Genomic DNA, 27,104 nt, shown 5'->3' on the forward strand with positions numbered 1-27,104 from the left:
ACAGGCCCTTGGCAGCAATGGAGGCCGAGAGCACTGCACCAGGAGTCAGGAGGCAAGTGCTATGCGACCCTGAGTAACCTCCTTCCTTCTGTTTAGAAGGAGGGAGGATCAGGGAGTAGACATGAGTCTTGCTACAATCCACCCCATCTATTACGATCAGGCCCCTCTGGGCTTCGTCCAAAGCATATCAGGAGAATCCACATTCTCAGACCTGCCATGAGGCACACCAGCCCATGTCTGGCCTCCCAGCAGCTCTCCCTGCAGCTCCTGAGTTAGGACTGTGGCTTCAGGAGCCCCAGGCCTTGGCCAGGTGGGATGGTGCCTCCAGAGCCCCTGAGTCCCCTTCATCTGTAGTGGAATCTTGGTCCTAGCCAGGGTCAAGGACTCTCGTTGGTCACTTCAGCTTTGGGAACCACAGGCTGAAAATCCCGGGAACGACTTAACTCTATCTGAGCCCAGTCCGGGCCTGTAGCAGGAGCTGAGCACTGGCTGGTGGCTGGAAGAAGCCGAACCCTCCACAGCTTACATGGAGCGGTCAGGTCCATCAGCTTGAGGTCAGGGACTGCTGTACCCATTTCACAGATATGGTATCTGCAACCCAGGGAGTTCACATACTCAAGATGTGCTGGGCCAGCCATGTGACTCCACGGGGGCCAAGACCAGGCTCAGATCCAGTCTCTGCGATCCTCTCTGAAGGCCACCATCGATGGACTGTGGAAACCAGCCTTGCTTCCCCTCCCTTGATCACAGTCCCATTCCCTAGCTGCCCCTGGTGCCAGGTTAGCCTCTCCCGAGCCCACTCTGAGCACTCTTCTAGTCTTTTCGCTGCAAGGGCCAGCTCTCTACCGTATGTGAGACCTGTGGATGGGGGGGCCTGGGCAGCCTAGGTCTCCAGATGGAGCAGGGTTCCCCACCCCCCACCTGGGCACTGCAGCCACCCCAGCTCTCCGAGCAGAGGTATTCAAGGCAATCTATCATGCACCTCAAACTCCCTCCAGCCCATGGCCATTGCCAAAGCTACTTCCATTTGCAGGTATCTGTTAGGGCAGCGCTTCCCTTCAGGTACTACCATCTGTAGTAGTTTCCTGTTGCTGCTATAACACGTTACCACAAATCCGGCAGCTTCAAACACAAACTTATCATCTTACAGTTCTGGAGGTCAGAAATCCAAAATTAGCTTTACTAGGTGAAAACCAAGGTACTGGCAGGATTCTGTTCTTTCTTGAGGCTCTAGGGGAGAATCCATTTCTTTGCCCTTGCCAGTGTCTGGCGGCTGTCTGCATTCCTTGGCTCGCGGCCCTTTCCCCCCGGCTGCCCGTGACGTCTGCTTCCCTCGCATCTCCTCTCACTGACAGTCCGCCCCGCCTCTTCTGAGGACACTTGTTGATTACAACTGAGCCCATTTGAATAATCCAGGCTAATCTTTCCATCTCAAGATCCCACGAAGTTCCTTTTGCCGTGTAAGGCAACACATTCACAGGGTTGGGGGATTTAGGACACAGGCATCTTTGGGGCCATGTTTCGATCTGCCACAGGAGGGGTAGGGTTGCTTTGACAGTCCCCAGCTCCGTCCAGAGGGCCGATCCAGGACTGAGGATCAGGCCTCTATTAGTGACAAGGGATCAGGCCGTTCTTCTGGCCAAGACTCTGGCTGGGGGCTGGCTGGAGCCCAGAGCTCCAGGAAACCTGGCGCCTGCCCCTGCTGCCGCCAAGGACAGCCTGTACTCCTGGCGCAGCCGCTGCGCACAGATCAGGTGCACTTGAGCCCATTAGCAGCCATGGCTCAACTGGGACAGCTGCCTAGCTCGGCCGGGCCCTCATGGCTTCTTCTCCCTACTGGCCAGAGTATGCAAAAGCTGCTGTCAGGTCAGACGTGAGCCACACAGGAAGTCCCAGCTTCATTCTAGAAAACACATACGTTGCTGGTTTATTAGTGGATATCACTGACCGTGGGGCCCCGGAGAGATGAGGGAGGTTTCCAAGTACATGGGGCAGACTGTCACTGGTGTTGGCTAGGGGCTGGCGGTGAGAATAGAGAGGTCAGGGCAGGCGTTCTGGAGGAGGCAGCTTCTGGGTTGCAGCCTGAAGGAGGGGACCGTTTGGACTGGCGGGGGTGGGCAAGGCACTCCTGACGAAAGGCACTGCTGGGTGAAGGGAAGGAGTTGTGTTTAGGGAATGGAGAGTTCTGCAGGGAGGCTGCAGTCCAGGGCAGCGGACTGAAGAATCCAGAAGTGGACAGGGAAGGACATGCTGGCCTGAAAAGGTTAAATCAGTTCTCAAAGCCTGTTGAGCAGTGGAACCCGCTGTTCTGAGGGAAGCTTACTCAGAGCACTGACGGGGCTTCGAAAGGGTCTGCAAGGCCTTTCCCATAGCCATCTTCCCCCATCTCTTCAGACCTGGACTCTGTAGGATACAATGAGCACACTCATGTCATGAGGAGACAGCCAAGGGTTTAGGGCATGGATTGGCAGCAGTAAAATGGCCCAGGGTCCAGCTACAGGCAGGTGGTAGAAAAGGGTTTGGGAGGCACATTTCAATAGAGCAGCTAGATGGGCCCCCACAGAGAAACCCATGGGCAGCTAGGACAAGCATCCAACTGTGAGGTAAAGCCTCAGCTTCCTCAACTGTCAGCAAAGGGGATGGAGTTGCTTTCAGAGTACATCAGTCAAGGACTCCTACGGCCCCTGCCCATGCTTAGGGCTTGGCTGAAGGAGGCTGGGTGGGCAATAGGCACATCCCTCAAGACCTCAGGGGCCTGACGAGCCTGGACTCTACCATCAGCTCCGTGACACATGCTAGAGGGGGTAATTCATCTCTTGCTCTGGCCCCAGGAAGGTGGGAAGACAGGGCAGGTGAGCCTGGCTTTCCCCAGGGAGAGCCATTGGCTATTGTGGCCTGGACCTCAGAGCATTCAAGCCCTGTGAGGAGGGACAGGAGGGGCCTCACGGTTTTCTGGGAAGGGCTGTCCCCAAAAGTGGCTCCCGCTTCAGTGACCCCAGCTGTCCCTACACTGTTACTCTCCTCATGTTACCGTAAGGTGCCATATCTACATGTTTGCCAAGACATTTCCTCAGTGATGGGTCTGAGGCCAGGAGGGTGAGACCATCAGGGAAGCCAGCACTGGCTGAGGTGTGGCCCAGACTGTGGGACAAAGGGCAACAGACTGCTGGCTCAGGGCAATTGCCCTGAGATGCTGCCGAAGACAGCAAGAGCCAAAGGGCACGGGCAGGAGGAGAAGGGCAGTATCGGTAAGGCCCTACGCAGGCAGAGGTCTGAGAGCACCAGGGCCTCCAAAAGCCAGGAGCCTCACTCTGGCTCTGCCCTACAACACCCGCCCAGGTTCCTTCCAGGTAGCCATGACAGGGAGTCCTTGCTCCTCCTCAAAGGAGGCCACGCAGCTGGGGCTGGGCAAGGGGCAGGATACTGGAGCCCCGGGAGCCACCGTGTGGCCCCTGCTAAGGCACACGTGACCCCCAGCCACAGTGCGTGTGGCGGGGGGTGGTCAGTCACGCCAGGTATGACCCCAGCAGTGTAGACTCCCAAAGGCAGGGACCTTACTTCCCATCTCCACTTGGCTAGCTCCCACCACGGGATGTGAGGCCCCACCTTCTCTTGGGGAGTGCCTGCTGGGAGAGTGAGCATTCAGATGCCAGCTACCCACGCCACCTGGCTGACTAAGAGTCAAAGGAGGCTGCTACCTTGCGCTGCCCTTGGAACCAGGAGAGAAAGGAGCTGCCTGAGGTCCCGGTGGAGACACAGCCCTGGAAACCAGCAGCCTGGCCCCAGCTGAGGATGCCGCCCACTAGACCACACTGCCTCTGGCCACCGCACCACCAGATCAGGCCCTTCAAAGTGCCAGTGGGTGATATGAGGAATTTGAGAAACAAGACAGAGGATCATAGAGGAAGGGAGGGGAGAATGAAACAAGACAAAACCAGAGAGGAAGACAAACCATAAGAGACTCTTAATCTTGGGAAACAAACTGAGGGTTGCTGGAGGGGTGGGGGGTGGGAGGGATGAGGTGGCTGGGTGATGGACATTGGGGAGGGTATGTGCTATGGTGAGCGCTGTGAATTGTGTAAGACTGATGAATCACAGACCTGTACCCCTGAAATAAATAATACATTATATAATAATAATTTTTTAAGAAGGCAAAAAACAAACAAAACAAAAAAACAAGAAAAAGAAAGTGCCAGTGGGGTAAGCCAGCTCGGTCTGCCATGTTCCTCAGAACCCAACCTGATGCAGGGTCACATCAGCACCTGCCAACTTGGAGGTTTCCTGCCGCTATGGGCAGGAGGGCTGGGCTTCTAGGCTCCGGGAGGCCACACATCTGCACAGACCAGAGCAGGGGTGGAGGTCACAACCAGATGCCCGCTCTTCTGGGCTTCTCGCTCTCCCCAGCCCCAACCAGGGACAGAGGAGTGATCTGAAACTCCAAGGTCAATTTGGAAGGAATGTTTTAACCAAAAGCTACGATAATAAAAAGTAAACATAAACCCTGCTCACTCCTCACTGACACAAACCTTCCATTAAATAAATGTGGATGTGTAATACCAGAACAGTGCAGGCCCTCAGCCCACTCCCCTCCAGCAAGCAGGCAGCCATCTCTGAGCTGAAGCTCAGATGACATTCCTGTGCTCAGAGCCTAGGCCCAGTCAGGGAAGTGTGTGAGAGCACACCCAGGGCAGTGGAGGGCTAAGTTAACCCCCAGGAGTGAGCTGCTCAGTGCCAAGGCCCCTGGCATCCAAGGCCCAGGAGGGGCACCCATGTGCCTTTTTCCACACCATGCTCCCACACCCCCACTAGGTAGGAGACTGATGGCCAGCCCTGCTGGGGTAGGAGGAAGCTCCTACCCCCAGCACTGCCTGGGGACAAGGGGTCAGGCGACCCACAAATCACAGTGATCACATTAGATCACTACTTGTTGGTCTCTCGACACTTTATTGGCCCTATCTCCCAACATCCCCAAGGCAATTCCACCCACAGAGACATTGAGCAACCTGCCCTTGGCAACTCTGATGGGATGGAACCAGACCAGGAACCTGGGTCTGCTCAGCTCTGGGTCAAACTATGGATGCCCTTGTTCTGTGCCACCCCAGGAAAGACATCCCCACCCTTGCTTCTACCCCCAAGTCTCCTAGAACATAAAAAAATGTAGAATCACAGAATCATGGGAAATGTCATAAGCATCTGGGTTCTGGAAGGTACCATCACCTTCCTCCAAGTAGCTCTCCAGGGAGAACTATCAGCCAGGCACTCTGGCAGGCTGGGGCCCTGGCCAGGCATCTGCGGGGCAGCCACGCTGTCGCCCAGACTTCCGGATATGCAGGAACCGGGGCCTAAGGAGACAGGGACAAGAGGCCAATTACTCACTGCCTGGGTCCCAGGGGATGCGCAGAGAGTGGGAACGGTACACTCTCCCTACAGTCCTACAGCCAGAGCTGTGGATAGCCTGGGTAGAAAGACCGGTGTGGTGGTGGGGGTAGGGGTGGGTAGAGCTCACCTCCCACAGAAGTCCCTGCGCACAGCCACGAGATCAAGGAACAGGTTAGGCCGGCTCTGAAGCCAGCTGCCAACAAGCTCTGGGTGTCTTGGGTCCACTTCTAAGAAAATGCTCCTACATGGGGGAGAAATGGGTCAGCTCAACCAGGCAGGGCTGGGACCTGTACTTCTGCGTTGCCTGGGCTGGGAGGGGTGGGGTAAGAATGACTGTTAGGGCAGGCCCAGTACACACTGGGACAGACCCAGGAGACCTGCCCTATCCATACCCAGAGTCCTTCAGGAGCCAAGGTGCCAGGGCCAAGATGTGGGTAATGATGTCCATGCCCTCCTCCCCACCATCCAGGGCTAGTGGGTCTTCATAGCTGAAGGGGAAACAGAGGAAGGTTAGAGCCTCTGAAAAGTGTGGAAGAGCGGAGCAGAGCCCTCCACAAAGGGACCCTGTGGAACTTACACTCTCAGCCTCAGAAAATCTGAGGACTCAGAAGAGAGGGCCCCCAAATGGCAGCTCTGATTCTCTTACCTCCTACAGGTAGCACCCCACCAGGCAGTGCTGGGCTGCTCAGTGAATCCCACTGATGGATATAGCAGGGCATGAGGGTCTCCCCACAATAAGGCTGCTCCTATGCTTGGTCTGGGGAAGCCTGTAGCTGGCCCAAACCACTCCTGAAAACCTGGAAAAGGGGAGCCAGCACCCTGACCCACATTACCGCTGCCTTGTCCAAGGACTTCTGGGCTACCCCTGGTTCTCAGATCGTTTGAGAACAGGATGTTCAGTGCAAAGCCTGGAGTAGGGTCTTAGTCCCCGCTTTCCTGTTAAGCCCCCACATGACCTTGGACCAGGCATCTTTCCTCTCCGGGCCTCAATCTTCTGTAAAATGATGTACCCATCTGAGCACCTTCTATGTAATTCTATACCACATCTGATACATGAGTCATTGCTAGGTCCTCCCCGTGGCCCTGCAAAGGTCTACCACTACCCTTTCAAAGGTCAGGCTCAGAGAGGTTCTGTGATTATCCAGTGGTCTTCAGTGGGAAGGCAGAAGCTGAACCAAGTAGGTCTGTGGGCTCCAGAATGAGCCTTTCTTTCAACATCGCTGCCCCTTTCAGTCCCTTCTCCCTCCCTGTACCTCCCAATGGTGTAGTCCCCCAGGGCAGACACATCCTACTAGGCCCTCTCAGGCCCGGCCTCCCTCCCACCACACCCTGCACCTGAGGATCTCAGGGGCCAGCTGCTCCATGTCTTGGTGGAAGATGTAGGGAGGGTTGCTGACGACCAGGTCCATGGGGCCCCAGGGCAGGAGGTGCGCCCAGCTCCCCTCTACAGTCAAAGGGAACACAACGCAGAGAATGGGTGGTAGCTCTACCTGCCACCAGGTCCCTTGGGTAGTCCCTCTCCCCAAGCCACACCCTGGGCCTATCTCTGGACCTGATAACCCAGGCTTGCAGATTAGTGCCCAGGGTCCCCAGCCAGCAGACTGGTCAGGAGCGTGTATACTCTGACATGGCAGCTCTTCCCCTAGAATATCCTTGCCCTCTCTTCTTCCTGTCAAAAACCTCCTCAATAAGCAAAACTCAGCTCAAGTGCCACCTTCAGGAAGCCCTCTCTGATTGCTTGGGCAAAGCAAGAGCCTCTGTCCTCTGCAGCCCCACTGGCCCAGCCATGCACTGCCTCCTAGCCAATATGGACTGAGTGTACGGAGGACATGCCTGGTTTCAGTCAATTCCTGGCAACTCTGTTTCCTGGTTCCATCCAGATGCCATGTCCTACACCAGGTGTACCGCACTCTAGGGATGGCACTTATGAGGCTCAAAGATCCTGTGGATACGTAATGCAGCCAGAACCAGAGCCAGAACCCAAGGACACTCTGCAAAGGTGTGGCTGAGCTGTATGTACCGTGCCTGGGCCAGACACAGGGGCAGGGTGGGCAGTATTAAAGTATTTTGGTCCTAAAAGCTTTCTCTTGAGCTTCTGCTTATCTCTCAACAACAAGCAAGCCCTAGTTAAAAACTCATTAGTTATGGGGGGGTTCAGAAAGTAAGAAAGACCCTGTGGCCGGTCCCTGCATGGGTCAGGTCAGCCCACAAGGCAACAGGGACTTGCCTGTCCTCAGCAGGGATTGGTCTGAGATCCCCCGTATGTGTACGTGTGTGTGTGCATGTGTGCACGGGCATGTATAAATGAATGGTGGGGAAGCCCTCCTTCCATTTCTGCAGAGTGCCCATCCACCGAGCAGCACCAGTGCCCAGGATCCAGCCCCCCAGGGAAGACCAGTAGGGAAGATACCTAAGGTCACATCGAGGGGGACGATCCGAATTCTGTCCAGCAACCGAAGCCTGGAGAGATGGGAAGTGAAGTGAGCACCGGGAAGACTCCTACCCATGGCTACCAGGACTATGAGAATAAACCCTTCTTGGACTGACAGATCTCTGGTGCCCACCGTCCTTCATAACCCTGTGGGGTCTATGCCAGGCCGCTCCACCCCACCTCCCCTTTCTTAGGAGTGGAAAGCAGACATCAGTGAGTAAGACATCTAAATAGGGATTGAGAAGAGGCCCCAAAGCTGGACTTCCCCAATCCTGGCCCTTTTTACCCCTGTCCACCTACCTTTGAGCATTCTCCTGGGTCAGGCAGATGGCAGCTTCTCCTTTATCCACGGCAATGACTCGGCTCTGCCCCAAGAACAAACAAAGGGTACATAGGAGGCAGGGTGCCCAGAGAAGCCAGGCCTGGAGACCAGAGCTCCCCTCCATCCCCGTACCAGAGAGGAGGGAAATACCCAACAGCTGTCCCTTCTTTGTAGCCAGGGTCTGGCCAGACAAAAGGGGATGGGGGCTGTGACCATGATGGGCTGGGGGCAGCCCTGTCCTCCCACATCTGGCCATCTCCCATCAAGTGCTTCTAGCAGAGATGGGTGGGGGAGGATCAGTGGGAGGGACAGTGAGTGGCAGTCCCAGTCTACTCAGGGTGGGGCACAGGGATGCAGAGGGGGCTCACCTGGGGAAGCTGACTCAGCAGGCTGAGGGCGATGGCTCCCGATCCGCAGCCCACCTCCAGAATGAGGGGGCCACCTTGGGCTCCCACTGTACAGGGACTCTGGGCCACCTCCTCCAGCACCCATTCAACCAGCTCCTGTGAGGCAGAGGGGTCCGAATCAGAGTCAGTGCCAACCTGGCCCCCCTGGGGGTCTTGGTACAGAAGCCCAAGCACGGTTAGGCCCTGTGTGAAGGTAGCGGGGGTGGCTAAAGCCAGACTGATATTCATGTCAGGCCGTGGGCAGGTCACTCTGCCTCTCCATGCCTCAGATTCCCCATCTGTAAAACTGAGCAACTGAGGATAACCAACCTCATTGGGTGGCAGGGGGATTAAACAGAACCACACTCATGAAACATAGATCCCATTCCCAGTATATGGTAAGTGTTCAATAAACCCCAGCGAGGCCCTTTACAGACAGCCTCCCATCTTGTGCTCATAGCAATGCTAAGAACCATACCTGATGGTCCCTGGCCACTTCCTCTGTGACTGGCCCTGCTTCCAGAGCTTTCCCTCCATTAATCTGTTGTATCCTCACAACCAGCCATTGAGGAAGCCAAGTCCCCTCCTGGAGCCCAACTTACAGCTCACGATTGCTAATTATCAGGAGCCAGAGTGTCCCCAGCTTCTTCATAGAGCTGAACTTAGGACACTCCCAGGAAGGTTTCCAGGCCAAAAGGACATGGAATTCCCTTCATGGGGGTGGGGCACAGTAGGGAGAAGACAGTCCTGCCTGAGCCCCATATCCAAAGGGACTATGGTATACACAGGGCACAGGGTAAGTGGGCATGATGTGACAGGAGATGCCTGACTGCACCACCCCTGTCTTGGGGGCCGGGGGACACTTCTAGACAGTGTCACTTTGGAAACAACAGGCTTTCAAGTCTTGTCCACCATCTGCCACCTGCAGAGACTGTGCATGGAAGCCAACAGAGGGTAGAGGTGAGGGTGGAGGGCTGCTGCCACCCAGAAGCCAACTGTTTCTAATGAGCAGTGGAGTGAGGGCCCAAGTAGCCAGGCGTGGAGCCGGGGAAGGGCAGTGTGCTTCGTTCTCAAAGGCAGCCCTTAGGAGAGGTCGCTCTACTTGGGACTCCAGGATCCCAGGCAGGGCTGGCTCAGGGAATGGGCAGAGGGATCAGCAAGTGGGTGCTTCCCTCATCTATAAAGAGGTCCACCTCCTCCAGAAAGGCTTCCTCACTCCCTGCCAGGCTCTCTCTCATGGCTTTCCTCACCATTGAGTCTCAAGTCTAGGATGCGGTTTGCCTCTCCCAACAGACTGAAGGCTCCATGATGGGAAGACCGGGGATCCAACCCATCACAGTGTGTCCCAGAGGCAAGGTCTGACCCTCAGGGGGCCTCTTGGCTACTTCCCAAGGGCTTGGCAAGCTCTTGTGGGAAGCCACCCTGAGTCTCAGACCCCCCACCAGGTCCCCCCAAATCTCCAACGTCAACAGTCAGGCTCAGTGGCTCCAGATCGCTCAGACCCATTTTTCACTTAAGCTCCTCAGTGCTGAGTCCCAAAAGGCATTTCATCCTTCCAGGCCCCCCAATCCCCAGAGCAGAGAGCTCACCTGTCCCCAGGGTAGCAAGTCCAAGGCAGTAGAACTTGGCCAGTGGGTCCAACCCTTTCTATCCCCCCCACCTGTTCCCACCAGCCCTGTACCAGGCACTAATGGAGACTTTAAGGGTGCTTGCAGCAATCTGGGCCCTCAGTGTTGGGACTGACATAGCACAAGCAGCCTAGGGCTGTGGTGGAGACTGTGGTCTCAGTGCTGAGGCCACGTATGAGCAGCTGGTAGGAGAGCTGAGACTTGTCAGGGCTGTGAGCATCTCCTGGTTTCCTGGCCAGACAGACCTACTCTGGTTGGAGAATGACCTCTTGGCCAGCCTCCTCACAAAGACACCCTTGACCTGAGAGACACACACCACATATATGAACAGCCACCCCGGGCAGCGTGTGAAGCTGAGAGACTGGGCCCCCACAGCCACCAGTACCCTCTGTTACACTCCAGAGGATCATCCTGGCTATGGGACCACCTGGGGTCTAAGGGTAGAGACCACCCACAAAAGTCCAAAAACTCTCCTCTTCACCAAGTGAAGAGCCTCCAGCCTCCATCAGTCTGAAACTGGTGGCTCTTTAGGGAAGGCTGAAAGCCAAGTGGTCACAGACCCAGGGCACCTCCTCCAGATGAATAAGGGAAGAATCCAAAACCATGATGGGATGGGGATAGGAGGGAATGTGGGGAACAGGGAGCTTTTGGCTCTGCTGGAGCCGCTGTCTCAGCAGGACCCTATACCCCCTCAAAAGGTCGGCCCAGGCCTCAGCAGGACCTGAGTGCTGTGAGCACCCTCCATTAGGATGCTCTGGGTGGGCAGCCCGAGGAGGGTGGCATTGCCTCCCTCAAGCCAATCACAGACAAGGCATTGAGCCTCCTACACCCCACAGAGCCTCACCTCGCCAGGCTGGATAGGAATGGTTCACACTCCCAGCCTTGGGTTTCCCACTGTACACACTGCCAGGCTGAGGATTGAGCCACCTTCCCACCCACAGGGAAAGCCCAACTCATCAGGCCACATGCCACCTACAGCTTCACATTTCTGACTTCTGCCCCCGTCATCAGAAACTGCCCTTCAGTGGATGGAAAGAACACAGGCACCATGATCTCTTCCCTGCCCCCATTCTCCCTACTCCCTGCCACAGGCCACGTCCTCTCAAGTTCTTGGTAAAGCATCCCCCAGTGTGGCTTCACATTGGGGCAAACCTGGCAAGTTCTCAGAAATGTCTGTACAGTGAGGTGAGGACCTGGCCTCCCAACCACAGCCTCCCCCTCTGTCTTCCCTCCCCCTCCCCCTTGCAGCAGAGCTGCTCTCCTGGCCCAGACCCACACAGGAATGGCGGGGGAGGCCCCACATGGGAGCCGGAAGTCCACATCCGACATTCAGAACCCTGGAGCGCATGGCTGGTGCCGAGTCAGCTCTGAGGGGATTCAAAGGTCATCATGGTTGCTTCCCTCCCATGCCCTGACCCTTGACAGCCTCAGGAGACAGTGAGTGACCTCCCAGCCAGAGGTCACAGGCTTGGGGAAGACACAGAGTAGCCTCCCAAGAGGCTACAGGTGGCAGGCCACATCCTGCTCTGGATCTCTGCACCCCATCCCAGCTCGTCCAATCCCAGATGGGGTAGCCCCAAGGGAGGTTTGGGGCCCTGACCCAGAGTCAGGAAGTCCAAACACTGCCCCCATTCTCCTCCCCTTGGCAGCCCTGTGACTTCAGGAAGTTCTCAGATTCCCTAGTGTCCCTCCCAACACTGGGCTGTAAGGCAAGGACCTGGCTTCTCAACCACATGATGTGGAAGTGCATGGGGTCAGAGGGTTTCTCGGCTAGGGGAAAGAGGCTAGGAAAGTGAGGAGGGGCTCTGGGTCCCTTTTTGGGCAGGTGAATGAAGGCTGATCTTTCCCAGGAATGGTTGTATGCCTGGGTACCTTTCGAGAAACACCCCTTCTCAGAACCTGGTGCCCTCTAGCTCGCCCATCAGCCCACACACAGCTCCATTCACCTGCTCTGCTCTCTGTCACTCCTTACAAGGTCAAGGGGAAGCCCAAGAAGGGCCACAGAAAGCATCTCTCCCAGAATAAGGGTGCCTCACCTAGGGACAGCATGCTGGGGCCACACAATCCCTAGTCCTAGTAATTTGAGGGACAGGAGGGGATTACCTGACCAGACAGTAGATCTAAGAGGACCGCCAAGTCACAGATTCCTTCCACAGCCTCCCTAGTCTGAAGGCCCAACCCTCTTATCATCTGGGCCCAGAAAGGACAGTGACTTACCTGAGGTCACATAGCTGCACCAGGCCTCAGGGTGTCCAGCTGGAACCCTATCCACTTCACCCATGCCTCCTGAGGAGGAGGAGGGCATTTTCCCCCCATGGATTGGGTAGGCCAGGCCTGCATACTGGGGCAGTGGCCTGAGATGTGAGGACAGTCAAGGAGGCCAGCAGGAGACCCCTGCACTCTTGGCCCCACCTACCCCGCCAACCAGAAGACACCAGTAGGGAAGAGCAAGGCCTCTGAGAACCATAATCATGGGGTCCCAGCACCCCCTGGAGGAAGTCCGGGGCAAGACAGGTGCCCTAAACACCACCCTTAACTCCATCCGGCCCTGTCCTAGTTGCACACCTACCTCTGTTTCCAGCCCTGTCCTAGTTGCACACCTACCTCTGTTTCCGGGCGAGGGATGAACACTGGGGGGGCCATCTTCAGACTGAGTCCTTGAAAGTCCCACTCGCCAAGGATGTACTGCACAGGCATCCTGCAGAGGGGGCAGCTGGGCGATCAGTGCCAGAGCCTGGACCAACAGGACCATGACTGGGTTGAGAGATACCACTTGTGGGATACCAAAAATGTCAGGTAGGGTCATGCCTCCTGTGCCCCAGGACTCTGCGCCAAGCCAAGGCCTTCCCTCCCTCCCTTCTTCCTTTCTACTTGCGTGATCCCCCTCTCATCAATACCTCATATCAACACCTCCCCAGTCGTTGGATACTTTCCTCCTTCCTGACCATGAATTAGTCAGGCTGGGGGAAACCAGACACCTGTTCCCCACACAGAGCCCTAAGGTCTGGCCCATGGGTGCTCACCTTTGCAATCGGCGGCTACTCAGCTCCTGGATGCATTGTAGCTGCCAAGAGGTCAGGGGCTGGGTCCAAAGTACTGGTCTCAGGCTCTGAAACTGCCCCACAGAGAATGTGAGCAGCTGGCTCCCCAGTCTAGGGGCCTAACCCAGGTTTATGTGGACAATGCCTGTGGGCCCAACACTGGCCACCTTGGTCATCCCTGGACCCCTACTGTCTGACACACACTGTAATAGTTCCTTAGATGAATGAATAAGTATCTACCTAAGACAATCCTTCAGAAAATTCCCATCACTCTCAGCACTCTCAGTGGGGCAGAAAAGCCCAGATGTTCTTCCCCAGGGTCCTCCCTCCCCCCTCTTCTGCCCTCTTGACAACTCTGCACTTAACTGTTTTGGCTCCAAGGACATGAGCCACGATGTACTCACTGGATGCCTGGGCCTCAGGGATGCCCCTCTTCTCAAAGACTGCAGTCCAGTGGCTGACCAGTTCTGTGGCATTCAATGACCCAGCCAGAGGCAGATGGGGTTGCCATGAGCTGAAGGCCCAGCCCCTGGTGCCTCCCCTCCTCCCGGGGCCAGACAGGAGGGCCCAGAGCATTCGGCCCCCAAGCTCCATGTCTCCGGGAAAGACTCTCCTGAGTGCTCCCAGGTCCCTAAATCTTCCTTGTGATATCAGCTGCTGAAGATAATCACTGGCTCCAACCAGGTGGAGATGGTCACGGGCTCTGACTCCTCAAGGTGGCTTTGGCCCAGATGTGACTGCCACCCTGGGAGAGGAAGGAGAACCAGAAGAACAGCTGAGCCTTATGTGACGCACTCCCCTCTGACCTGCTGCCTGAGAGAGGGCATGCTCTTGCTCTGCTACCTCCTTAACTCCATTAGACCTTCACCCACCTATTTGATTCTTCTTGTCTTGACCAGTTATGTTTTCTTCACATTTTTAGCTGAAGTGGGCTGAAGCCAGAGCTCAGTCCCTGGCGATGCGTCCGGACCCAGGCTTGAGGGTTGAACAGATCTGTTCCCTCTAGTGTGTGTGACCTTGGGAAAATCATCATTTCTAAGTTCCAGTGTCCTCCTCCATGAAATGGGGAAAATAACACCAACTCCATAGCAAGCAGTACATTAGACAATGAATACCAAGGGCCTGAGAGCCAGCTCAACACATAGAAGGGACTCAGTGTTATATGCTCTTAACTAATATTACAAGACAGAGGAGGCTGCCTTTGCTTGGGGTGCTTTGCTTTTGACATTTTGCTTGTATTGTGACTGATATGTATGCTAAAACTCTCCGTCCCCACCCCCATTTGACCCATAATCCTAAACATCAGCATAAATTGCCAGGTTAAAAAAAAATGGACAATTTTTGTTAACTTTATATTTAAGATGTCACAAACAAGGTTTACCAGGTTTAAAATCAGTGGCTCCCTTTCCCTTAGCACGGACCAAGGTCCAAACTAGCATGTACTGAGCACCTGCTACGTGTCACATCTTCAAAAACAAGCTGGGAGGGAAAGGAGGCTCCAAGAGGGAAAGCGACTTGCCTAAGATCACCTAGCTAGAACTGTCCCAGGCAGGACACAACCCCAGGTCCTCCGGACTCCAGAGGCGGCTCTGTCCACTTGAGCGTTGCCCCAGGAAGAGCCGAGACCCGAAGTCAGGGATGCCGCTTCCCTGTCAGCTCTGCAAGGCATCGTTAATGACCCAGGCGAGGTCGCCTCTCCCCGAGCCTGTTTCTTCATCTACATAACGCGAGGTGGGGGGGGGGGGTCTCGAGGGTACTGCAGTCCAGGGGCCCCCGTCCCGGTTCCCATTTCTAGCGCATACCTGCCTGAAGAGTTATCCCGCCCGCCCTCCTGGCGGCAGGAACTGCCGGGGCTCGGCTCCCGGATGTGCATGACCCGCGGTGCCCTCCCTCGGACGCCCTGCTTCCGGGGTCGGCGCGTCTGAGAAAGGGCTCGGGCGGATCCAGCAACCCCCAGCTCCCGGGTTCCTAGGGCTCCCGGGTTCCAGCGGACTGCTGGGTAGGCTGTGAAAGCCACGCGGGTTACGCCCGCAGCCCCACGGGTGGGAGAGTGCGTGGATGTGTGGGAGGTTGCTCCCTCGGGGCCAGGGCCCTCGATTCTTCCTGAAGGTCACGGAAGGGACATGGCTCCAGCCCGCGAGGACTACGCGGAGCTGGCTTTTGGGTACCCGGCCGCGGGCGGTGTGTTGTCGGTCCGAGCGGGGGCGTGTCGCCAGCCAGCTCCGGGTTTGGAATTGGGGTGCGAGATCCAGGGGCGTGGTCGAGCGTAGCCTCAGGGCAGGCCAAGCAGCACGTGGACGGATTCCAGTGTTGGGGGCGGGTAGCAATTTAGGGGTGGGATCCGGTGTCCAGGACTTGGCCGAGGAAGCGGCCCGAGTCGCGCTGGGGGCCAGGTGGCTACTGGACCCCGGGGCCGCTCTTGACCCTTTTGTTCCCGGGTTTTAGGGTTTGGAGCAGGGGACTCGAAACCGGACACGGGAGACCTGTGTTCGAATCGTGACTGTTGCCAGCTCACTCTGTGGGCCTCAGTTGCTCCTAATACAAAATTCATGGCAATGTCCCTCAAAGTGTGGCCTGCCGACGCCCTCCCCCACCAGAATCTGTTGTTAACTAGATCACTGTTAACTAATAAACATGCAGTTTCCCCGGACTCGGTCCCAGACCGGGGGAGGGGGGGGGCGGGGGCGGGGCGGGTGGGGGAGACTCGGGGATCTGCATTTGTAACAAAAGCTTCTCGGGGTGATCCCCGTAAGTTCCTTTGAGAACCCAAGGATTACAAGGTATCTGAAGGCCCCTCCCCTGAGATGATCGCGCCGTAGATGGAGGCTATTATGAGGTGTATATGTAGCCTTGCTGCCTGTGTCAGACTGCCCAATAATAATACCTCTCCAATAATAATACCAACAGCTCCCAACTTCTCTGGACTGAGCTACCCCATTTCTAGCCCAGGTTGGATGTAGTTCACCAAGAATCCTCTCAGTAGAGCCCATCTGAGCAGGAAGCCGAGCTCCAGGGAAGGGAAACATCTCGCTCTAGGTCACAAAGCAGTAAAGGGGCGAGCCACAGTTAACGCAGGTCCAAGGACTCCCAGTCCAATGCTCTCCGGGAGCCTCCAGCGTCCGCCTCCGTTTGGGGAGCACCAATCTATCTCGGCGGAGGTGGAACTCCGCCCGAGTTCTGGTGCAGGAAGGGCTTGGCCACCCACGGACCTGTACCCGACTTCGGCGTAGACCACGGGTAATGAGGGGTAGTCTCCACGAACCGAGACCCTGTGTCCGGCTCCTGCTGGGGGCGGAGCCAGATCCAGCGACAGGCGAGCGGGCCAGTGCCAGGCAGGCTGTGGGCCTGACAGCCAATCGGGAGCCGGGGGCGAGGAGCCGGCAGGGAGGCGAGGCGCTGGAGCGTGGGGGACCGCGGGGCTACTCGCCTCGGCCCCACCCCCGCGGTGGGTCCAGGCCCTGCCTGTCCCGGCCCCGGCTGGCTGAGCCGGCTCTCGCGGCTGCGGGCGGTGCGCTGTAGCGGGCTCAGCCCGCGGCTCCGGGCGCACTGGGAGGGCGGACCTGGGCTCGGACCCGCTGCCCCCCGCCCTGGCCGTCTGCCGATCGCCACCACCCCTAGCCTCTCCGGCTGAGCTCGGCGCCCCAGAGAGGATTAAGTAAGTGCTGAGGTCGCAGCTTCTGTGCAAGAATGGAGGAATCACCGAGTCGCAGAGGCGGGGATGGGGATTGGAGCAGGGAGGACTGAGGAACCTGGTAGAGAACGGTATGCGGGTTCTCGGAGGTCGCGGTGCTAACCCATCTCAGCCGTTTCCTTCTCTTGCCCTTTGGACCCTCGGGCAGTACCAGACAGTGATGAGCGGGGCCTTTTCTCTGTTTTGGACCGAGGAGTAAACAGAGCCCAGAGCAAGAGTTAAGGGTCTGGCCCAAGGTCATGTCTGGGGTCAGAGGCAGAGCCAAGAAAGAACCTGGAATTGCTGACGCGTTCAGCCTAGCTGGAGAGAGAGAGGGCAGAGAGGGATGAGCCCCCATATCCCTTTGCCAACCTTGCCCCTTCCTGAGGAGCCATCATAAGTGTGTACACACCCCCCGCACACCCATGCACCTGCACAGGACGGCACCCCACATACACCCATGAGCTAGCACAGGGATGTATGTGTGCAGCCATGAGCTGTGTACCCCCCTCCCTAGGCCCACCCTTCTGCAGCGTGGCTGCGACCCCTTCCCACCTTGCCCTATCCAGAGCCTCTGGCCTGGGAAGAGGTAAGCCACACCCCGGTCTCCGCACCTCTTACTCTCTGTTCCCAAGAGAGGAGGGGGGGAGAAGAGAAGCACCTCAGAGTGGGAGCTCCATGCTCCCTGCTCACCTTGTTTTTCCTTGTCCCTGGCAGCCCCTAGCTCCCCTATGGGGGTCCAGTGACCCTAAAAGCCTGCAGAAAAGCCCTGCCAGGGGACCCGACTTTAGGCTCTCTCCCCTTCCTGTCTTCTGGTCTCTCCGCACCCGTCATCCACTCCCCGGCCCCCATCCCCTGCAAACATAGCCTGGATCACACAGCAGGCTAGGTCAAGGGGCTCCTGTGGCTCCCCCTTTCCCAAGTGTGTTGGCCAAGGGGGGGAAAGTCAATATACTGGGTGCTTACTGTGGGTAAGGGTTACGCTGAGCTAAGTCTTTCCTAGGGACCAGTTCATTCTGACATTTCAATGACCTTATAACCCTGTGAGGCTGTGAGGGAGGTGGGGTATTGTTTGTCTGTTTGTTTTTAATCTTGATCTTAGACTCAGAGGAACTGAGACCCAGAGAGGTGGAGTGACATGCCTAGGGTCATCTGACTCTTGGGCAGGTGTTTCCCTCCAGGAAAGGAAAACACTGCCGTGTTTTTTTTTTTCCCCAAGCAGGAGGTGAGGGATATGGGGGGCAGGGAGTGAGGGGGTGGGAAATGTGGGGAGTAGGGGGGTGGAAGGGTGGATATTATGTAGGGGAGAAACTTTTTCTTTCAAAGCTCCCCACTACCTTTCATATCTTCCAAGTATGATCACTATGTTATCATACCCTCAAAGAAGGGGCATTTTCACCTTCTTAAATCTACACGGGAACTGTACTTAAGTAAAGCACATCCTAATGTCCCCTGAACTTGCCCTTGCCCTCAAACTTTTATTTCCCCAGTACCTTCAGAACTCAGGGGTACTTGATCTCACCACTGAGTCCTGTCCTAAGCCTCATGTTTTTCCTTCTTTTTCTTCCAGCACCCACGGGGCCGGGGAGCTCCCTTTCTCCTCGGAGGTGGCAACCTGGAAGTATAGCAGGGGCCACAGGCTGGGATACTACCCATGTCAGGAGCGAGTTGGCAGGTTGACTGACCACAGGCAGTCTCCCAGCCAGGGCCCTCTCAGCATTGGCATGGACTCCAGGATCCTGCCTGCCAGGGGCTGGCTCAGCAGCCGCCCACCCACCTCTGAGCCCGACCTGGAGCCTGCCACAGAGGGGCCAGCCTCTGAGACCACCACCCTCAGCACAGAAGCCACCAACTTTAATGACACCAGAATCCCTGATGTGACTGGTAGCACAGCTGGTGTGGGCACAATGCTTCTGTCCTTTGGGATCATCACGGTGATTGGCCTGGCTGTGGCCATGGTAAGAGCTGGTAGGCTGGGGCTGACCAGTTGGGGGGGGGGCACTCTAATCAGAAGACAATTGTCTGTTAATGATAGCACAGTCTTCCCCTTCTCCAGGGATGTGTCCACTGGAGACCAGAGGGGCTGCCTCCAACCGGAAGAACCAGAGAGGGTTCTAAGGATACATGGCATCTTGAGCTGGGCCATGAGGGCCACAGAGGAGTTGGGCAGGAGGGCGTTCCAGGTGGAGGGTCCTGATGGGCGAAAGTTTGGAGGCAGACAGGAGTTTCTGGGCACAGCAGGCAGGACAGTGAGGCAAGTGCGGGGAAGGGTGAGTAGGAGTAGAGGCTAGAAGACGATAGGAATAGATCACAGGCCACAGTGCAGGCAGGCTGCTCCGGGTATGGCAGGCTGCTGGCGGCCTTCGTTCACTTGCCAGGTATTTCCTAAGCCCCTGCCCTGGACCGAGCCTTCAGGTCCCCAGGGACTAAGGAGACTAAGGCCTGCCCGGCGGTTCTTACGGGGAACAGGAGACCGATAAAGCCAATGATGCCAAAGGAAGCCCGGAGGGACTGAGTTGGGGAATTGGGCAGGAGGACTTCCTAGGCTAGGTGGTCAGGGACAAACTGAGGAGGCAACATTAGAGCTGAGACCCCAAAGTGGAGGCCTGGCCCCAGTACCACAAGAAGGGGCAAACTTGGGCAGACCTCTGAACGGAGGTGAGCTGGGGTGAAGACTGAAGGTGTTCCTTGATAGGGGATATGACGTTTCCAGATCTGGTATCTGTCCCTGCAGATATGGGCCCTCCCCCTAATCTGCTACACGGACACTCAAAATGTCACTGAGGGACTGCTGGAGATGGTGCTGGCTCAGACAAGGAAGGGGGGAGGTGCACCTGAGGTCCCCCAGGGGGCCTGACAATGGTGGCATCCTGGCCACTGCCCCTCACAGGCTCTGATGGCCAGCCTTAGGCTCAGGACTGCGTTGTTCTGGCAAATAGAGCTGTGGATGGTCCATCCGTGACCTGGCTGGAGCTGCTGTCCAACCAAGGTCGCCATATGGGCCCTGTAGGCTCCGGATCGCCGCCAGAGAACAAGTGCTGGCCAGCGAGCAGGGCCAGGATGCAGCCCACAGAGCGAGCAGCCTCCTGGGGCAGGGGCGAGGCGGAGCGCCAGTGTTTCCCCATGCCATCCATGTGGCAGCGAAGCAAACCCAAACAGCCTTACCTCAGGGAAAAAGTGGGGTCTGGAACCTGCCCTTGCAACTCTAGGCCAGAGATTATGTCCCAGGAACTTGGGAGGACTCCATGATGCTTCATTCTGGAGGAACGTTCAGAGGGCCAGGGTAGAGGGCCTTCTTGCCCAAACCAGAGAGGGGTCAGCCCCTTCTTCCCCCATCTCTCAGTGCTTTGTACACGGATGTCCTGCTCCAGCCCAGAGCACGTGGGTCTTGCATGTTTCCTCAGGCTGCCTAAGCCTTTATCTTCACGTCTGTACAATGGAGGTTAGGACCCAGGGGCCTTCCTACCTTCCTCCAGCATGTGGGTTCTGCCATTTAGTCTGGACTGCTGTCCGGGCACTCGGGCTCTCCTCCCCAGCCCCCGTCCACTGAAGGCTATCAGCCTCCCATGGAAACCCCAGAAGCCCAGCCCAGGATCTTGCCTCGAGCACTGCCCTGCAGAGTCTGGCCACTACCTGTCCCCTGTTCTTTTTTCCATACAAGGCTCTGGGCCTGGGGGGTGTTGAGAGGAAGGGGGGCGCTGAAATCTTCCCCTCCCCCTTGAAGAGTCCAAGGCAGGTGCTGAGTGGCTGAAGCTGCAGTCTGTATTGGTGGAGACAATGCAGGCCTGCTCCCCACTTCGCAGCCCGGGCACCGTCAGCATCTGATACACATCAAAAGGAGGAACAAATGCAGGATGTGTGTGTCCCTGGGAGGGAATCCCAGAGGTCTTGGGGATCCACAGTTCTCCTGTTCATCGGCCTCAGCTTGTCCCTTGTCCCAAGGAACTGCTGGTTAATCAGGGACTCCTTGCCCAGCCATCTGACACTGCTCCTTCTCTTGCAGGTTTTGTACATTAGGAAGAAGAAAAGGTAACTCCCCAGTTGCCACCCAAAACTGCAGCCTGTTGGCAGTGTTGGGCTGGACTCCAGGGGCCATGGGTGGGAAAAGAGAGTCCCACCACCGTCGGGGCCCCTCTCCGTTGTCAGAGAGCCGGTTCCTCTTCTGCCCACTGAAGGCTGGGGTTGGCGGCTTGCCCTCGGGGAGTGCTGAACCACTTTTGCCCCACTGCCCCAAGCTCCAGGTCACTGACTCCCCGCCCCTGCCCGGCCCCCAGAGGCTGTGGATCACACAAGGGCCTGGCCTAGGCAGTCCCCATGGACCCCACAGATGATGCCTGTGTGGGCCATGGCCCCATCTGGTCCCGGGAGTGGGTAACTATCCATCTGAAGGGGGAGGTGGTATACAAGTACAAAAAATGTCTTTCATTTAATCCCGGGGGAAATCTGAGCCCCCCCCCCCCCCAGCCCCCAGCATAGCTGTGTGCTAGGACTCAGGTGCTCAGCGAGCAGGGCCTGGAGGGCTTGCGGGAGGGGAAGGGTCTGCTGTGCCCCCAGCAGCCTCTGCCCCCACCCGCAGGCTGGAGAAACTCCGCCACCAGCTCATGCCCATGTACAGCTTCGACCCTACAGAGGAGCAAGATGAGCTGGAGCAGGAGCTGCTGGAACATGGGCGCGACGCCGCCTCCATGCAGGCTGCCGCCTCTGTGCAGGCCGCGCAGGGCAAGGTGGGCACTAACGGGCTCCCCCAGCAGCCTGCTCAGGACTCTACCACCCCCACCCTCCCTCCTTTCTCATGCAGCTTTCCAGCACCCGCCATGTGGTTGGGTGGCAGCTCTCAGGTACATAGGTTTAGAAACTGGTAGAATTTCTCCATGGCCACCCACAAACTGACTGCACAAGGCCAGGGCAGCCCTGGGATCCAGCCGGGCTTTGCCCCTGCTAGCCTCGTGATCTTGGCAGTCCCCTTGGCCTCTCTGAGCCCCTGCTTTCTCATCTGCAAGTGAAAATTCTAATTCTTGCCCTGTGTGCCCCCATGGCTTGGCTAGGAAAGCAGGAGAGGGCTGATGGGAGATTGTTGGGGGCTAAGAGCCTGGTGCCTTTGCCCCCCTGAGGGCCCATGTTTCCTGAGCGGGTTGTGGTGGGGGTCAGATTCTGGAAGAGTGGCACCTCTGAGTAGACTAATGGGTCCTAGTAACTGACAGACCCTGGGCGGATGGTGACGCTAGCCAAACTTGCCTCTTACATCCAAAGGGTTGGGTGCCTGTGTGGTCACCGGGCCAGAGCCGCTGGCTGGTTGCCACCAGCCCCCCAAATCCCCAAGGGCCAGAGCACCATGAGGAGACCTGGTCTCTTCCTGACCCATGAAACCCCTTTGCATTTCTCCTTGCCTTGGCCCCACAGGTTGCTGGGGGCATCTGGCCCTCCCAGAGGCAGAATTAGGAGACCGGACTCCGGAAGAGTCCACACTGGGAGAGTGCCACCAGCTCTGTGGCAACTGACCAGGACACATTCCCCACTTGGGGTATTTGGGAAATCAGGCTGAAAACCTTGGTCCACCCAGCCCATGGGACGACTGACAATTTGACAGTTGTTTCCTGGGCGCTTCCCTTGGTCCAGCCCCAGTGCTAGGGCTGGGGGGTGCAGAGGCGAGCCCCCTTCTGCTGGGAGAGAGGAGTGCCTGCATCGTTCATGCAGCCTCTAGGCGCACAGGGTAAGCGCGTGCTGGCAAGCTGGTGATGGCTGGGGGCGGGGAGGAGTCATCAGAGCCAGATGGTAGTTCCAGGCTGAACTTGCAAGGGGGGCAGTCCAAGCAGAAGGCATAGCGGGTGCCAAGCGCAAACAGGCAAACCAGGAAGCAAGGGTGGAAGTGACTGGGCCAGAGAGTACGTGGCCTTGGTCGAGGTCCCTGATGCCCTTGACTGTCTCTCTGCAGACCACGCTCCCCTCTCAGGGCCCACTGCAGAGGCCCAGCCGGCTGGTGTTCACTGACGTAGCCAATGCCATCCATGCGTGAGTGGCCCGAGGACCGGCCTGGACCTCTGATGAAGACATCTGCCATCGTGCCCCTTGAGCTTGATTGTTAAGACCCACTCTCAAGACCTGCCTTGCTGAGGCCCAGCTGTTCCAAGGACCCACCTGCTGACTCTCCAGGCTCTAAGAGAGGGCCCTGGCCAGGCTAGACATCTGGCTACTGAGGTCTCCTGATCTGAGGGCCCTGCTAGAGGGTATCCTTCATATCAGGAAAGTTGAGAGCCACTGCTGGCTTCCTTGTGTCCTGCCCAGACCCGTCACATCACGGTCTGCTCCTCTAATGTGGAGGAAGTGGGGGGAGACATGGGATGGGAGGGGGCAGGGGAGGAGAGTAGGGAGGGGTTCCCCTTTGTCAGGGAGAGACCTGTCTTTGGAATCTGCAGCCTCCTCTGGAGTAGGGAGGGGCAATCAACCAGGTCTTGGGGACAGGATGTGGTGGCACCCTGGGAGAAGCCCAGGGATAGACTAGAACTGCCTGGTGGGCAAGGATGCCAGGAAGAGGGCTGCTCCTACCCAGGGCCCATCTGTATTTTGGAGGGTCCACGAGGCCTCCCAGCCACCCTCCCTGGCAGCCAGCTACTGGCTGGGAAAGGGGAAGGAGGTGGGGGAATAGTGTGGAGGGCCCCAGGCAGGTGCATGACTGTGTTCGCGTGCAGGCATATGTCCCTGTCCCGGCACAGAGTAGGATGGAGACCCTCTGCATGGGCTCCACCCTCCCAAGTCCACCCCACCCCTTGACGTGTGCAGGGGCACCAGGATAGGCCACTCTCTCTGCCTTCAGTGTTCGGGGGCTGAAAGGAGAGGGAAGCCAAGGTGAAGGTCCTGCTGCCCACCACATCTCTTCACTGGGCTCTACAAGCCAGGTAACTGGCTTCTGAAAACAGTTCCCTGTCCTGGTGTATATTGGGGATCTAGGGTTGTAGGAGAGGCTGCCAGTCTAAGGGCAGTGGTCCCAAGCTGTGGGCTATCCAGGGACATTGTGACTTTGCCTGAAACGGGTGTGGGGATGGCCCCTTGGGAAACAGACCTAGCTTTTGATAGCACAACCCACCCACCCATTGTCCACCCACCCAACACCCCTCGGGAAATCTTCCACCAGCCTGGGGCATCTGAACAAGGCATGGGACCAAGCCAGACCCCAAGAGCTGGGCAGCCTTCTCCTCTGGGCGTGCATGCACACACGAGCATGCAGAGAAGCAAGCCCCCCGCCCCCGTGCCCAGCCTCCCCGCTGTCGCTGTCCTCTGCTGGTTGGAAGGGGACATGGGGGCGATAGCACATACCTTCTGTCGGGCAAATACCACGTGTCAGGAGGGGAGGGCCTAGGAGACCCGTGTGGGGAAGATTTGGGATGTATTCCCTCCTCTCGATGCTATAAATACGTTAGCACTTGAACCAACTGGAGGGCTGTGGGTGATTTGGGACGCACAGATGCTGTAATGGAACTTGGCACCTCCATGTGAGAGCATTAAAGATGTAATTAAGATGTTTACACGAAGAGAGTGTGAACCTGTGACACTTGGGGTGTGAAACCCCAGGAGGGACAGGATGGGTTAGGGGCTGTGGGGGGCCTGGGAACAGTCACTTGGATCCCAGCAATGAGCTGGCAGCCCAGCTGGTTTTCCTTGATCTATCTGATGAAATGCCCCGGGCCCTGAGTTCAGGCTGCTCTGGGGCCTCGTGTCTCAACTGTGGAATGGGGTCACAATGCCTGCCATCACCCAGGGTGGAAAAGCCAAGTGGACAGGACCTTGTGGGGCCTGAGGAAGGAGAGGGCTTGAGCCCCAAGGTCCAGGGGGGAGGTGGGGTGCCTCAGGATCCATAGGAGCTGGGTGTGGAAGAAAAGGGAACAAAATAATGTGGTCTTTCCCGGAGCACAAGGGTGCAGGGGATAGGTGGAGGTGGGAAGCACTAAGGTTATTTGTGTGGAAACCACCTACAGGGTGGTTCAGAAGGATTTGAGGTGAACAACTGTCCTGGTTCTCTCAGGGTTGCCCAATTTATAGCACAGGAAATCCCACAAACCAGGACTCTAAGTGACATGCAGATCCTCCCCTAAAGGGCTGAGGCTTCGGGCCAGTATAGGAAACAAAGATGGAGTGAGCATCCCAGTCCCATGGTGGAGGGCTGGGCTGGAAGCGGGGGTTGTGGGACAGGGCCTTCAGTAAAGGCCCACATCGGGGTCAGACTGCTGGGCTGACAGTCTGCTTGGTCTTGCAGAGGGGTCTCCCTCCCCCAGCAGACTAACAGAAGGATTCCTAAAGACCATGGGGTGAGAGGAGAAGGGGTGGGTGGGCTCTATTCCCCCATCCTATTGGGTAACTCCTCAATCTAAGAATGTGGAAGCTACAGAAGACCCAATGTCTGAGGGACCCTAAAAAAATGGGGCCTGCAGAGTAAGGCTAGCGCCTAGGGACTAGGGCCAGGGTGGAGGCTCCAGGAGGACCCCATCCCCATTCTCTCGGGCTGCCTGCCTCATGCCCCTTTCCCACAGGTGGACATGGCTAGGTGGTGGACAGGGCAACCTTCTGTGGGTGACAGGGCCACTGCCTCATCCCTGTCCCCTCACAGATACCTCCTCTTCCCTCCTCCCCACCTTCTGCTTGCTAGCTCTCTTTCCCAGGCCTGGAGGAGAACCGAACTCCCCGCCAGTCCCCAGGTCTTCCACAGATATTGCATCAATAGATATCGGGGTGAAAGGATCCAGTTGACATGTCCTTGTGACCGTGGGCCTGGCAGGCTGACCAGAACGCCCCTCACTGCCCTCAGCCAGGCAGACAGAGTGAGACTGTCACCTGCCCATGCTTACTGCTCCTGAAATTGGCTGCTAACGGAGGCCCTTGGGAAATGCTCCTTCGGGATACACACACATCCATCAGCAAAACCCCTATTCATGAATAGCAACCAGGGCTTCGGGGCAGAAGCTACAGCAGCTTGCAGTGGGTGCTGTCAGGATGGACATGGATGGGTGCCTTCAGAGGAAGCCATCTTGTTTAATGAAGTGAAGTGTCAACTTCCAGCCAAAGCAGATACAGTAATTCCGTTGCCTGGCGGCAGGCAGACGCCAGGGACACCTGCAGAATGTAAAGGAAAGTTCTCGTGGAGGCGAGCCCAGAAACTCCAGTAGAGCAGTCTGACCTTGTGGTGGATTCCTTCCAGAAACACTACTGAGTCCAGCACTCTGGTCCTGTCAGTGAACCAGCTCCATTGGTTGGTATCTGCATCTCCATTTGAGATGCAAATAGGAGAGAAGGATGAATGTGTGCATGTGTGATGTGTATATATACACGCATTGCATGTCTATGTCTTTATAGCTACGTCTTTATGCAAAAGAAGACAGGGACAAGGTCCAGGTGTGCCTGAGGGGCAGTCAAAGGCCGAGGGCAGGTGACCCCAGCCCATCCTGTCTGGCATCACCCCTCAGCAGTCCTCAGTGTGGAGGGTCTTGGCTGAGGGTATCCGAAGGAATCGCAGAAGCTGCTGGTCTGGCATCCCCATCCTGCTGGCTTCTGCGGGCTCAGGACAGGGGACAGCTGTGGGCAGGGCTATCTCTGGGTGTGCAGGGCCATCTATGGCTCTTGAAAGGCCAGCGATGCTGAGAAATGAACAAGAAGTATGTAAGCAGAAGGTGCAGGGAGAACGGGAAGGGGAGAGCATGGAGACCTTCAGGTGAGGCCGAGAGGGGTGAGGCTGGGATGCCATCTCACCTGCGCCTGGGGCTGCCCTCAGCTCCTCTCTCGTCCCCACCTCAAAGCCCCTTGGCAGTGGTCCCCACCCCCACTTGTCACCCTGGTTGTTTGGATTCTGCACATGGACGCTCAGGGCAGGTGTGTGTTCTCCCTGGGGGAGACCACCTCCACACACCTGCAGGAGCCAGAGGAAGGTCAGCAAGCGTGCAGGGGGAGGGGCAAGGAGTAGGGCTAGTCTCCTCCACACAGTGGAAACCCTGGTATCTAGAGGCTCACTCAGGCCAGGAGAGTGTCTGGGTGAGGAACAGAGGGGTAGATGGGGCTGAGACCTGTCTGGGAAGGGGATTCCTTTTCCCAGCCCCTGGCCGGAGAAATGCAGTCTGGGTCAAAGACTGCCCATCCTGGGCAGGATGTCCCCTCAGCTTTGGATGGTCCCTTTCTTTCTCAGGGTTCCATTTGAGAGGTAACTCTCTGGGTGCCTGGATGGATCCATGAAGGTGGTAGGCCTGGGATTCCTGTGTGGGCTGGGG

At 57.2% G+C, this 27,104-nt stretch overlaps 2 protein-coding genes across 9 annotated transcripts; one reads left to right on the plus strand and one right to left on the minus strand.

Moving 5' to 3' along the window:
• Nucleotides 1–4,116: 4,116 nt before the first annotated feature.
• HEMK1 (HemK methyltransferase family member 1) lies at nt 4,117–15,089 on the minus strand. 7 transcript variants are annotated; one of them, XM_034996905.1, is made up of 12 exons: nt 14,990–15,089; nt 14,060–14,203; nt 13,592–13,932; nt 13,170–13,261; nt 12,751–12,844; nt 8,501–8,635; nt 8,111–8,175; nt 7,790–7,839; nt 6,715–6,823; nt 5,772–5,867; nt 5,507–5,620; nt 4,117–5,342 (listed from the first exon to the last, which is right to left on the minus strand). In XM_034996905.1, exons 3-12 carry the CDS (start codon nt 13,661–13,663, stop codon nt 5,249–5,251), a joined length of 921 nt encoding a protein of 306 aa, XP_034852796.1. In that variant the 5' UTR covers nt 13,664–13,932; nt 14,060–14,203; nt 14,990–15,089; the 3' UTR covers nt 4,117–5,248. The 7 variants fall into 7 exon arrangements, with proteins under 7 accessions (XP_034852796.1, XP_034852793.1, XP_034852798.1 ...); XM_034996902.1 differs by having other exon boundaries at nt 13,554–13,932; XM_034996907.1 differs by lacking the exon at nt 13,592–13,932.
• Nucleotides 15,090–16,543: 1,454 nt separating this feature from the next.
• CUNH3orf18 (chromosome unknown C3orf18 homolog) lies at nt 16,544–24,377 on the plus strand. Of its 2 annotated transcripts, none has more exons than XM_034997093.1 (5): nt 16,544–16,842; nt 18,428–18,815; nt 20,861–20,886; nt 21,473–21,581; nt 22,790–24,377. In XM_034997093.1, the coding sequence occupies exons 2-5, from the start codon at nt 18,582–18,584 to the stop codon at nt 22,868–22,870; spliced, it is 450 nt and encodes a 149-aa protein (XP_034852984.1). In that variant the 5' UTR covers nt 16,544–16,842; nt 18,428–18,581; the 3' UTR covers nt 22,871–24,377. The 2 variants fall into 2 exon arrangements, with proteins under 2 accessions (XP_034852984.1, XP_034852983.1); XM_034997092.1 differs by having other exon boundaries at nt 16,555–16,842; nt 21,434–21,581.
• The last annotated feature ends 2,727 nt before the right edge of the window (nt 24,378–27,104 follow it).

This window comes from Mirounga leonina, unplaced genomic scaffold (assembly GCF_011800145.1).
Source record: "Mirounga leonina isolate KUSES-001 unplaced genomic scaffold, KU_Mleo_1.0 Mir_94, whole genome shotgun sequence".
Taxonomy (NCBI): domain Eukaryota; kingdom Metazoa; phylum Chordata; class Mammalia; order Carnivora; family Phocidae; genus Mirounga; species Mirounga leonina.

Coding starts and splice junctions, on each gene's coding strand:
- HEMK1 (XM_034996902.1), bottom strand. CDS start 13,781: ATGGAGCTTGGGGGCCGAATGCTCTGGGCCCTCCTGTCTGGCCCCGGG. Junction 12,845..13,169: donor AGTAGCCGCCGATTGCAAAG/GTGAGCACCCAT, acceptor CCCCCTCTGCAG/GATGCCTGTGCAGTACATCC. Junction 8,636..12,750: donor TCCCTCGCCCGGAAACAGAG/GTAGGTGTGCAA, acceptor TCTGCCTCACAG/GAGCTGGTTGAATGGGTGCT.
- CUNH3orf18 (XM_034997092.1), top strand. CDS start 18,582: ATGGACTCCAGGATCCTGCCTGCCAGGGGCTGGCTCAGCAGCCGCCCA. Junction 18,816..20,860: donor TTGGCCTGGCTGTGGCCATG/GTAAGAGCTGGT, acceptor CTTCTCTTGCAG/GTTTTGTACATTAGGAAGAA. Junction 21,582..22,789: donor TGCAGGCCGCGCAGGGCAAG/GTGGGCACTAAC, acceptor GTCTCTCTGCAG/ACCACGCTCCCCTCTCAGGG.